This window comes from Haliotis rufescens, unplaced genomic scaffold (assembly GCF_023055435.1).
Source record: "Haliotis rufescens isolate VD_foot unplaced genomic scaffold, xgHalRufe1.0.p SCAF_47, whole genome shotgun sequence".
Classification (NCBI taxonomy): domain Eukaryota; kingdom Metazoa; phylum Mollusca; class Gastropoda; order Lepetellida; family Haliotidae; genus Haliotis; species Haliotis rufescens.
The window spans coordinates 2244886-2256815 of record NW_025964190.1 but is presented as its reverse complement, the minus strand read 5'-3'; the positions used below and the strand labels follow the sequence as shown (position 1 = coordinate 2256815).

Genomic DNA, 11930 nt, shown 5'->3' with positions numbered 1-11930 from the left:
CTCGATAATGTTGCAATGTCGGCTACATCCCGATGGGTAAAAAGTACGTTTAGATTAATCAACACAAAAATACTGTTCAAAGGATGTTAAGTCGTCACTAATAGTAGGATCAAAAGTAAAATGTTTTATTTTACTGATAGTAGTTTCTTCAGATAACAAAAATAGTGAGAAACATTGCAGTTGACATACAGGAGGATTCTGTGTGTCGTCTTTGATATGACGGATTAAATAGATCACAGATATCAACGGTGACAGCTATTATATTTCAGTACTCCATGAACACTTTGGTAAAGGTGTTTTTGTCTGATTTAACAGCAGTGGCTCTATTTCGTGTCAGATTAGAGAAAGTGTGATTTTTTACTGATAAAGAAGTGACGAAAATAACGTGCATGTTATGTTGTTAAAATTCCTTTGTTTATTTTAATACTGTTGAATACATTTTGGTAAATAAGATATTTGTAATTCAGACATATGGGTTGTTGTTTAACGCCGCACTCAGCAATATTCCAGCTATTTGACGGCGGTCTGTAAATAATCAAGTCTGGACCAAACAATACAGTGATTGATATCATGAGCATCGATTCACGCAATCGGGATCGATGACATGCATCAACCAAGTCAGCGAGCCTGACCACCCGATCCCGTTAGTCGCCTCTTACGACAAGCATAGTCACCGTTTACGGCAAGCATGGGTTGCTGAAGACCTATTCTACCCAGGATCTTCACGTATCCGACAGATAATTAAGATTCCTATTTTCTGTTTCCTATATTTGCTGACTCAACAAAACGAAAGATACCTTGAGTGCATGTTGTCTTACGCCGCAGTCGCTACGTCCACGGCAGCACAAGCAGGAGACTATATTGGTATTTTATTCATGCAGTTGGTCGTACAGCATTTAGTTATTAACATGTCGCTTTCCAAACAAAATAGCTTATTGATATGCATTTGTGTTAATTATTTGCTTTGATCAAGATATTTCTCTTTTTATGAAATGCCAAGTATGTGTATCTCATATTCATTTTTTATTGCATTTAATGAACATAAAATGCATTGATATCAATGTTGGACATACTGTAAAAATATACATAAGCACAACAGAAAGCTCAATAAATACAAGCAATTTAGAATCCTTAGTTTTCATGAAATCTTGTCTTAATGTTTTGTCGAAGGGTTTTCAATCGTTCTCATGGCTGGAAATGTAATCATCAGTAGAAATAGATTTGTATGAAAATAGATACAATGTCTCGTCAGTATTTCATTTGACAGACGTGCTTCGCAATCGGGGCAAAAACCATGTGTTGCGTCAACGACAACTACATCAACTTGAAGTGCAACTGACATGTCAACTTAAAAGATGTCGTGAAACTGTCATCCTCGTAATGACTGTCGTGACGCCGAATACCCTGCTCTCAGCTTCTTGCACAGATTCCTGCATCCAATCAAAAACAAAGCCATGTATATTCAGTAATTTTCTCATTAAAATATTTTCCAAGTATCTATAAAGGTTTAATTCTTTTAGTTTTGGGTATTTTTTTTTAGTTTTACACGATTTCTTGTTGATCAGCGAGGAAGCTTGATGTTGAATGGGATATGTAAGGCATCGCAGTGTTAACATGTCTTTCATAAAAATCTGAACCATGTATTTTTACGTATCGTATTCATGACACTAAAAGCCCAGATTAACCATCGGCGACGAGGAGTACGATTCATGATGGGCATATGTCATGTTACCAGGGCATTACGTCACCCAACAGATTATTTCATTTTTGTCGGTTTGCTTTGGCCATGTGGACAAGGCGTCTGACGTCGGATCACAAGTTCAGTGTGCTTCAAATACCAACACAGGACTCGGAACATTTTATGGCTCCCAACGTTGGACTGTGCCCTTTCATGTAAGATTTGAGATGAGAACGTCTCATTGCCTTACTCTACGGCCCGGAACGTGAACACTTGAATAAAAGTGAACATTTGCCTTGCCTGTGCATGCATTTGTTTGTGATGGGGCCCATCGATGGTATCATTACTATTTGTAGTAATTCATAAACACAATCTTCTGCTAATTAGACTTACAATAAACAATCATTTCAGTCTTATTGAGCTACCCAGTCGTTTTAAAACTGAAATTATGTTCAAAACTGTAAATCAAAGTCTTTCTCTCCCGCATTCTCTCTCCTTCTGTTCACATGTACATATTGTCGTATGATTGACATATCGTGGTTTTGGGGCTGTTGTCATGTCAAAGGTTTCTTCTAGCAGAGACAAATCGTGGTTGTCATGATCATATTATAGCTATACTCTGATTATTTTTATGAAAGTCGACTTATACTAATAAACTGACATGGAGCCAAATTAAGTAAATGTACAATGCCTAAATATATAACAACGGAAAAAAGGTAACAGTACTTCATATACAGTGGTGCAAATGTTATCTTATAGAAAAACATATATATATTGTGACTTTAAATTTTAACTCACTCACTCACTCTTTATAGAAAAAATTACATAAAACCCATACTTATTAATTAATAACAGGAGACAGAGAGATACGAACTAAAAGAGGGGTCATGTAACAACTCGGGTGTGACCACCATTTGCGTTGGTACATGTACAGGCAAGGCAGCGGCAGTGCCTTGAAGACACCAGAAGAAGCCTAGCGATGTTGTTCCAAAAGTCTACCAATGATTGGTCCAACTGAGCTACCGTTACCGGCTTGTTCTGGTCCAAACGACATGTCCTAAGGGGGAGAGGTTTGAGGAATCAGCTGGCCATGGCATGACAGCAATGTTATGCTGCCACAAAAAGTCTGTTACAACACGTCCAACATGTGGGCGGGCATTATCCAGCTGCAACGTGACGTTACGTACCTGCATTTCCACAAAGGGTAAAACATAATCTCGATCGACCGGTAGCTAACGCCATTCAGATTACCATTAACAACGATGTGTTGTGTTCTCCATTGAGTTTCGATGCTGTCGCATACCATTACAGTTCCACCTCCAAACTGACGACATTGAGTAACGTCAGCTGCGCTAAAACGATCTTTAGGACACCCGTAGACTCAAGCACGAGCTCTTCAGATGGAACTTAGACTCATCTGTGAAGAAAATGCTGTCCAGGTTCTAAATCTAAGATGCTGTCTACCTCAAGTTAGGTGTGCCTGACGATGACGTGGAAACAAAATTGAGCGTTACGCTGAACGTCGGGGCGCGATGTTGTCCTCCCTCAACTGGTCGCGTACGGATCTGTCACTAATTAGTCTCAACCTAGGAATTGTCCAAACTGTTAATGTGGCTGTCTGGTATAAATATTAAAGATGCACCAACCGAGTATGTGGGTGTTACGGGTAGGGCAGCATATGATTACCCTTTACACGAACAGCTGGTGTCATCACTGATTGTCATTGATCCGTTCACAAAATTGTGACGGTTGTTTTACCTTTTACACCCAGTGGATCTGTTTCGGATAACGAAAACTGGTTATTCTCTGGCGCTGACGTTTTCTATCTACGTTTTACCTGGCTATATGAAATGTTTTACCAGTTCAATATTTCATTTCAAACATTGAAGACAAATGTTGACAGATGTTGACGTTATTGCCAATTAATCAATCTTGACATCTACTTTATTAAACTGCCTCCATAGTGAAGAGGGTGAAGCATGTGACCGGATAGCGGAAGGTCACTGGTTCGAACCCTGGTGGCGTCATTTCAAAAGACGGTAAAATATTATACTATTGTCATCCTAGGAAGTATGGTAGTTTAAAAATTAGTTTTAGAATATTTACACAAAAAATACTGTGCAACTGATATTGTCTTGATTTATGGTAGGATCACAATTATTTTTATGTTCTATTTTACATCTAGTAGTTTCTTGCAGTAAAGGGCAAGATATTTATGGATGACAACATCTTTATCCTATTTTGATGTGATGTTTCGGTATATATTCTTATACCGTTGTAGAGCAAGAGTGAAGTAAGACGGCACAGTACAGTCCTACGTACCTCTAATAAGGATTAACAAAAACAGCAGAAAGGTTTGCATGAAAGTGATTAACAAAAACAAAGGAAAATGGTTTATTGATATGCAACACTGTTACATTACAGAGTATGTCTGAGAAGTTTTAACCTTCTTTGTTCTAGCTGTAGGATCCTTTTGTCTGAAGCAATCCTCTGTGTGATTTAAAACTACAGTGTAGGTTGGCTACAGTTTCCCTTTTAGGCAACAAAAGCACAATTATCCTTAAGGCGGACTTCAGACCCTTTGTTCCCATCGAGACCGGACATATCATTACAGCCGATGTCTTTCCACACTTTGAGTCTCGGTGTTCATAGACATTGAAGCTTTCGACAAGAATCAAAGTGAAAAATATTTCACATTTTGCCTTTATTCATCCGAGAACAAAGACTGATATTTTCCTGTTTTCAACCTTGACAGACTAAACTAAGCTTCTTGATGACAGAATCGTTTTGCGTGCTTCATTGGATATGTTGATTCTGTACATCATAGGGGCAAAAATAAGTTTATAAGACTCCTTTAGAGCTAACATTTCCTTGGTATAAGCCCTTATCTCTCTGTATCATATTCTTTCAGTGCAACAAGTCCTTAGATGTCTTACTCTGATGCACTCATCTGATGCATTAAGTAAGTTTGTATTGACTTAAATACCCTAATCACCGACAGATACCGATAGCGCCCTGACTCGGGAGATCATGCATCCCTCTAAAAGTGTATCTGAATATTTATTTGCACCAGGCTATCAACAGAGTTAATCCACTAGAACTGTGTTATACCGCACAGTGTTCTTATATCGTGCTTAAGCATACACCATTTATCTTAAATATTGAGAATAATCTTTAAGTGATCTGTTTGTTTCGTGCTAGTCCTTGTTTTATTTCCTTAATGCCAAGGGTCATGCAGGGTGACATTATTCTGAACATTCGTGAGTGCACGGGCTGTTACTTATTGATGCTGACACTTATTTGACCCATTGCATTGCCTTAATTTATTGTACACCTAAAACTGTGTGTTTGGCTATAGTGTATTGATTTTTTTCAATGTCTGGTCATTTACTGATTTCACATTTTTTTTCTTATTGATTTCTGGGTCAACCTGTCTGTTTCAATTTGGAAATCACATGACAGTGATTCATTTCTTATTTAAATACCTTGTTTATTTTTACAGTGGTAATATTTGTCAAGATTGTGGGAACTTGCCTACATCAATGATATGTTAAGAACGGGCTATAATTCTGAACATGTTTCTGTCACAGATCGCGGAGAACATGATGCATGCTTCTGCCAATTATCACACCAAAGACCCGCAAAGATCCAGTTTGTTTGAAACATATTTACCTGTTGTATATTGCAGCAGATGTAATCATAGGTATTTTTCCTTTTTCTCAGACACTGCCCACAATGCAGCAGGTGTAATTACAGGTCTTTCTTCTTTTTCTCAGACACTGCCCACAATGCAGCAGTTGTAATTACAGGTCTTTCTTCTTTTTCTCAGACACTGCCCACAATGCAGCAGTTGTAATTACAGGTCTTTCTTCTTTTTCTCAGACACTGCCCACAATGCAGCAGTTGTAATTACAGGTCTTTCTTCTTTTTCTCAGACACTAATGGCTTGCATGGATGTGTGTTCGATAAGAGAGTTAACATTGGAGAACCAAGTAGAATGAAAAATGAATTTTCTTGAAAGCATAACTTCAAAACCATCATTAAATTGATCAAGTCTTCGCTACTCAGCCTTTTAAACATAATCGAAACTTTGATACCATTACTGGGGTAAACATATATTGCAATTGCAGAATTCGTGTCTAATATTCATCTCCAAAAACGCGAGCTTAGGACCTAAAACCAGATGGAAATCTAAAGGTTTTGCTGGGAATCATTTTATACACTGGTACATCGTTGCAGTACTGATATTCGTCCAAAGGCCAGAGTTAAAAGAGAATCATCAAAACGTAGTAGCAATCAACATTAAGTTCGTGTGAGGAAGATACGAATTAAAAATGTCATCGACCCAAATTGCGTGGATTGATGCTCATGATGTCAATCACTGGATTGTCGGGTCCAGACTCGATTATTTACAGACCGCCGTCATATAGCTGTAATATTACTGAGTGCGGCGTTAAACAACAAACCAACTAACCAACCAATCTCACAAGAGATGCTGCACCGGGAGCGTTTCTGATCAGGAGCCAGAAGCCGTCATGTCCAGTTGATTCCTCAGGGTGTTCTCAACTCTCTCATGAGTATTGCCTACGTGAAGTAATGACTACCGTGTCGCAGAATAAACTACCCCCAGCTTAACTATACTGAGTCAAATTAAAAACTTCACATTTTTAAAAGTAATCCCATTTATGATATACAACGGACAAATGTATCAGAGAAGGTAATTTTTAATCATTAATGTCCAAAGAAGGATTTTAATTAACGGTGGTAACCATAATTTGTTCAAGCACCTACGGTATTCGGTAATAACATCAACAGTTTAAGTCATATGTCCTAAGCACGAGAATCTGATGGCACACAAGTTCAGTAGCGTGTATAGCCACCGTGTGCGTTGACAACTGCCACACAACGCCTCAGCATGGACCTTGTGATGCTTGTGAACACATGATTGGGAAGACGACGCCATTGTTGCTGCAAAATGGTGCCAAGATCTTGCAAATTCTGTGGTTGGTTCTGGAGGAGTGCGCAGACTTCTGCCAAGAGCACACCAGACGTGTTCGATGGGATTGAGGTCGGGAGACCTTGACGACCAGTCCATGACGTTGACTCCCGCATTCTGAAGGAAATTCCTTGTCAAAATTGCTGTGTGGGGTCTGGCATTGTCGTGTTGGAAGATCAAACCGGGTACATGTGCTGCCATAAAAGGCAGAAGTTCTGGTGCCGGTCCCTGGTCGCGGCAAGCAGCAGCGTTGAGGTTGCCACGGATGACAAGAAGCCTGGAACGTGCATTGCCACAGAAAGCACCCCACACCATGACACTTCCGCCTCGAAATCTGTCAACTTCCTGTACACAACACTGGGCGTAACGTTCATGACGGCGCCTCCACACCCTCGCCCTACCATCAGCAAATCGAAGATTAAATCGGGATTCATCACTGAAGACGACTTGATTCCATTCCTCTGAGTCCATCGTAAGTGTCGCTGTGCCCACAATTGACGTTGACGTCTGTGTAATTGAGTCAGAATCGGCCCGCAGTATGGCTGTCGTGCTTGAAGGTGAGCAGTTCTCAGACGGTTTCGAACAGTTTGCGTACTCAGCCTACCCCTAAACAGTTCATTTCTGGTTGATGTAGCCGTCAAAAATCGGTCACTGAGGTGACGTAAGACAATCTGACGATCCTCTGCATGTGACGTCACACGTGATCGACCTGGCCGAGGGCGATCAGCGGTGGTACCCGTTTGCTGTAGACGCGTCTGTAAATCATAAACAGTCCGTCGACTACAACCCATCGTCCTTGCGACTTCAGCTACGGACGTTCCCGTCTGCAACATGCCGATGGCACGTTCACGTTGCACATTTGAAAGGCGTTTTCTTGTGTTTTTCGTTTTTGGTTAATGACTGCTAACAACTATGGCTGAAAACACGTGCGGTATTATGGCCACGTGACCAGTTGCACGTGAAAAAACAGTGTTGCCACTATAGTGCTGTGCACATGATTTTGATCGATTCACCTGCACCAAAAACGGGTGTTATCTGAGGACAATACGTGGCCATTACTGTTTAAATACACAATGAAGGCCCACTATGACAACTGGTCAAAATGTTAAAATTTTAGGATTGTTAAGTTTTTAATTTGGTTCAGTATATTGGGAATCTAATCATGTAATCAGTTTTTTGAGAATGTACGGGGAAAATGACTGCTTTACCGTCAGTCTGAAATCTCGAACCAATCAAATAAAACAATCAACTTGAGAAACAAAAGTCAATTCCAAAAGTAAAAAAAATACACAAAAAATAAATGTTACTACATTTGGGATAAGAGGGGAGATATTCAAAGATTATCATCTGATTGAAGATCCGGGAAAGAATGGGTCTTCAGCAAACCATGCTTGCCGTAAAAGGCGACTAACGGGATCGGGTGGTCAGGCTCGCTGACTTGGTTGATGCATGTCATCGATCCTAATTGTGTGGATCGATGTTCATGATATTAATCACTGGATTCTCTGGTCGAGACTTGATTATTTACAGACCGCCGTCATATAGCTGGAATGTTGCTGAGTGTGGCGTTGAACAACAAACCAACCAGCCAACCAAAGTTGTGAATTATTTCGACACCGATTGCTCCCTTCCTTTCAAGTCACACCAAGACAACAAATTACCCTATCAGTTTTACCACCTTCTCTTCTCATGGAGACCATGTCATTCACTAACGCTAATCGAGGTTCGTCCACGCGAGGCGTCTTGTCCATATTGATTACCGGCTCTGGACAAGAAAGTAAAGTGTCAAGCAGTACATACAAGGAGATAATGTGAGGAGATTTTGCACGGATACCTTTAATTAATCGAATACGAAGACGTGTACATTTAATTATTTTCTCATTTAAATCTTTCCGGACGTCTTGTCGAAAAACCAGGTTGTATTTTTCTAATTTGTTTTGTTCTTTTAGTTTTACATGATTTCCTGTTGATCAGCGAGAAAACTTGATGTGGAATGCAATCTTTTAAGAACTGCAGCGTTGACATGCCCTTCACACTAATCAACAGAATGTATTTTTATGTATCCTTTTCCTCAGGTTAGATTAACAATCTGTGTAAAGGAGTACCTTCCACGATGCACCAAATGCCATGTGTAGCACCAGATGACATCCTTACTTTGTCGAATCCCAACATCATGTTATGGCCACTAAATTGGCGCTCAAAGTAGGGTTGAGCGTTCATATTAATTTTGAGCTGATTAAATTCCATTACTCAGTGGTCACTTGAACCCAGAGGAACACTTGACTTGCCTTTGCATGTGTTTTTAACGGGTGCCAACATTGGGACAGGATAAGCTCACCTGTTCGCGAATACCTAATAACAGCATGCTCATTGTGAAACTTAAATACATACACTTAAAGATCCGGGTCGGAATTGGTCTTCAGCAACCCATGCTTGTCTTAAGAGGAGTACTTTGGCCAAGTTCGATACGCATTATGCCACTCACCGTATTGTTTGGTCTAGACTCGATTATTTACAGATTGCAATCATATAGTTGGAATAATGCCGGGCGTGGCGTTAAACAAAAAACAAATACACGTAAACAAACGGCTCAAGATGCCGTCAGAATCGTACAATGGTCCTCTGTCGCTAACATTCTGTTGACGGGGATGTATGCGCAAGTGTGGAGTCATTCCACACAGATGAAATTCTTACCTCGTCAGCCTGCTGACAGGGTTAACCTCTTGTGATGAGGGAACCGCCTCCAGGGAACGTCTACTTTGAGAGCGGAAGGTCGGGGGTTCGATCCCCGTCCTCCTCATACGAAAAAAACGTTAAAGGAATGTACATGCTGTTGTCCCGCCGAGCGCTCGGCATTAAAGGCATAGAACAAGGACTGGTCGGCTTGGAGTCGGTATACAGGGTCTGAGGGGGTATCAATGTTAAACTGCGGCATAGAATCTCAGTGTGCTAGAATTATAAAACCGACATTATGTGTCACACACATTCACACACACACGTGCATGCACGTCGTTATACAAGTGCAATGATTTTGAACAGGACATTAAACCCCATCTTGTCATGTGGACTCAGGACGCCTAGTGGCTAAAGTGTTCGCCCGTCATGCCTCAGACCCTGGTCCGATTCCTTACATGGTAGCACTGTGTAAAGCCCCTTTCAAAGACGACTTTGCTTGTACGAGGCGACTAACGGGATCGTGCGGTCAGGCTCGCTGACTTGGTTGATGCATGTCGTCTAAGGCGCCGCGATTCGCTGTGCAGAGTTGCGTCCCTTGGGCACGCCAGAAACCTATGATTGTGGGTTCGAATCCCGGTTCGCCCCGATTAAGTTTCTAGGTTTTTCAGCACCATACCCATGCTCGTGGGTTTCACCGAAGTGGTAAACGTCTGAGACCTGCTTCACTTCGGGCTTTCCTCCCACATTAAGCTGACACGCCGTGATATGACTGGAATAATGTTAAAAGCGGCGTAAAACCCAACCCACTCACTCACTCACTCTTATGAATACGGAACGGGTTTTGTCGCTTGACAAGGTAGAGTCAGTCGTGAACCTTACATAAAAAATTCTCGGTATCAAATTACCATCTCATTTCGATTATTATAAAAAAGGTTTTTGTTTTAAATCGACCAGTTGTGCTGCATAGGAAATGAAATAAAGCGTCTGTTTATTTTTGTCTAACGTCGCACTCAGCAATGTCCCAGCTCTATGACGGCGGTCTGTAAATAATCGATTCCAGTGACGAGATGACATGCATCACCCAAATCAGTGAGCCTGACCACCCAATTTCCTTATTGGCTTCTTACAACAGGCATGGGTGGCCGAGTCTCCACGTTAATCACATCACCCCCTCCCATCATAATTGGTAAATATACGCGATTGAGGGAAGAGCGGTGTGGGATCTATTGACTAACATGATTCTTCGTGTTAGGATGTCAATACCCTGAATTTCTTGTTTCGTCCAATCAACAACACCAAAAGAATATGAAAGGACGGATACACCATAAGTATTTGTGGCTTTAACTTGTTGCGAGCGTTCAGCTGTGAACTCTGTGCTGTGATTTTCTTAAGCCTACATTTAAACTCTGCCCGAAGTTTTTCCTTGATATGGGCATTCTGGGGTTTGTCCCTAATCTGCATCCCTAAGGACGTATTATCATCATCATCATCATCATCATCATCATCATCATCATTATTATTATTATTATTAAGGTGGGACCAAACAATGCTATCATCATCCTCATCATTATTATTATTATTATTATTAAGGTGGGACCAAACAATGCTTTTTCTCCCACGTTTTTTTATTCAGGCAATCCAGTGAAAACATTGAGTTGAAGGCAAAATATTTTTTTAAAGGTTTTTTCTTGCACCATAGCCGACAAACAATAACTCTTACTGCGTGGTCGTCTCTTTGTGCAAACTACAAATTATGTTTAGACGTTTAAATAATTGAAAACTCTCACACCTTTATACATAAAAGGAGAATGTATTTCCAAAGAGGGCACTCACTCAAAATAACAGCGGACCTGCTTACACACTAACTACAAAGAAGAAGATCGCTGAAATGGTTAGAGTAAACATTGTTCTTAAAGACAAATAGAGATCGCCAGAGCCGCTTTCCGCTGATTGCACGATTTTACACGGCTCAATGGCAATCGTTTCAACAAAGCTCTCATCATGTTCGGCTCGGAAGTCCTCGCCTTTCAACATAGTCCCAAATTGCCTCCAACCGGAAGTCGTCTGTTGTGTTGACAAATTACTCCGCAAAAGAAGGTAGTCCTGGAAAACACAAATAAAACATTTGATAGGTCAGAGACCTTAAACACGGAGCTCATCGGTGGAATAAATTTAGACAAAGAGGTCTGTCAATCTAAGTTGTTTCGTCAAAAAGGAAGCTCAAAATTTAAACTTTTCTTCACAAGTGAATCAGCTTTCTTTCTTCTAGAAGGGGCGGACGGGAAGCCTAGTGGTTAAAGCGTTCGCTCGTCACGCCGAAGACCCGGGTTCGATTCCCGACATGGGTACAATGTGTGAAGCCCATTTCTGGTGTCCCCCGCCGTGATATTGCTGGAATATTGCTAAAAGCGGCGTAAGACCATACTCACTCACTCACTCTTTCTTGTAGATATATGACTTATGTAGATTAAGAGCGACAAAAAGTTATCACTTTAATTTCCCCTTTATGTGGAGCAATATTCCAGTAGCTAAAGCCTTTGGTGCTGCTTAATTTCACAACTTTCGAAGATTTTAAACGCC

General features: G+C 40.8%; 1 protein-coding gene across 1 annotated transcript in view; it reads right to left on the bottom strand.

Moving 5' to 3' along the window:
* Window positions 1-11144: 11144 nt before the first annotated feature.
* LOC124151278 overlaps window positions 11145-11930 on the bottom strand; it is a 28724-nt gene continuing 27938 nt past the window's right edge. Inside the window, exon 15 of the mRNA XM_046523663.2 lies at window positions 11145-11453. Within this exon, the coding sequence (XP_046379619.2) occupies window positions 11205-11453 (249 nt within the window). The 3' untranslated portion in view covers window positions 11145-11204. The remainder of the gene's footprint in view (window positions 11454-11930) is intronic.